Consider the following 374-nt stretch of genomic DNA (forward strand, 5'->3'; position numbering starts at 1 on the left):
TTGGTGGCATTGGTGGTGGTGTTGGTGGTTTTAGTGGTGGTTTTAGTCGTGGTATTATTGGTCTTGTTAGTGGTGTTGGTGGCGGTGTTGGTGGTCTTGGTGGTTGTGTTGGTGGTGTTAGTGAAGGTGTTTTTGTTCTTGGAGGTGGTGTTGGCGACATTGGTAGCATTGGTGTTGGTGTTGGTATTGGTGTTGGTGGTCTTGGTGGATGTGTTGGTAGTCTTGGTGGTTGCGGTGGTGGTTTTGGTGGCATTGGTGGTGGTGTTGGTGGTTTTAGTGGTGGTTTTGGTGGTGGTGTTAGTGGTCTTGGTGGTTGTGTTGGTGGTCCTGGTGTTGGTATTAGTTGTATTGGTGGTAGTATTGATGGCATTGGT

The 374-nt window shown here is 48.4% G+C and overlaps 1 protein-coding gene across 1 annotated transcript in view; it reads left to right on the top strand.

The window, feature by feature from the left end:
* Positions 1 to 70: 70 nt before the first annotated feature.
* The window catches only part of LOC124891801 (acanthoscurrin-2-like), a gene marked incomplete at both ends in the record, with an annotated part of 584 nt that continues 280 nt past the window's right edge, over positions 71 to 374 (top strand). Inside the window, 2 exons of the mRNA XM_047403401.1 lie at positions 71 to 263; positions 344 to 354. Coding sequence (XP_047259357.1) covers positions 71 to 263; positions 344 to 354 — 204 coding nt within the window. The remainder of the gene's footprint in view (positions 264 to 343; positions 355 to 374) is intronic.

This window comes from Capsicum annuum, unplaced genomic scaffold, assembly GCF_002878395.1.
Source record: "Capsicum annuum cultivar UCD-10X-F1 unplaced genomic scaffold, UCD10Xv1.1 ctg40667, whole genome shotgun sequence".
In the NCBI taxonomy this organism is placed as follows: domain Eukaryota; kingdom Viridiplantae; phylum Streptophyta; class Magnoliopsida; order Solanales; family Solanaceae; genus Capsicum; species Capsicum annuum.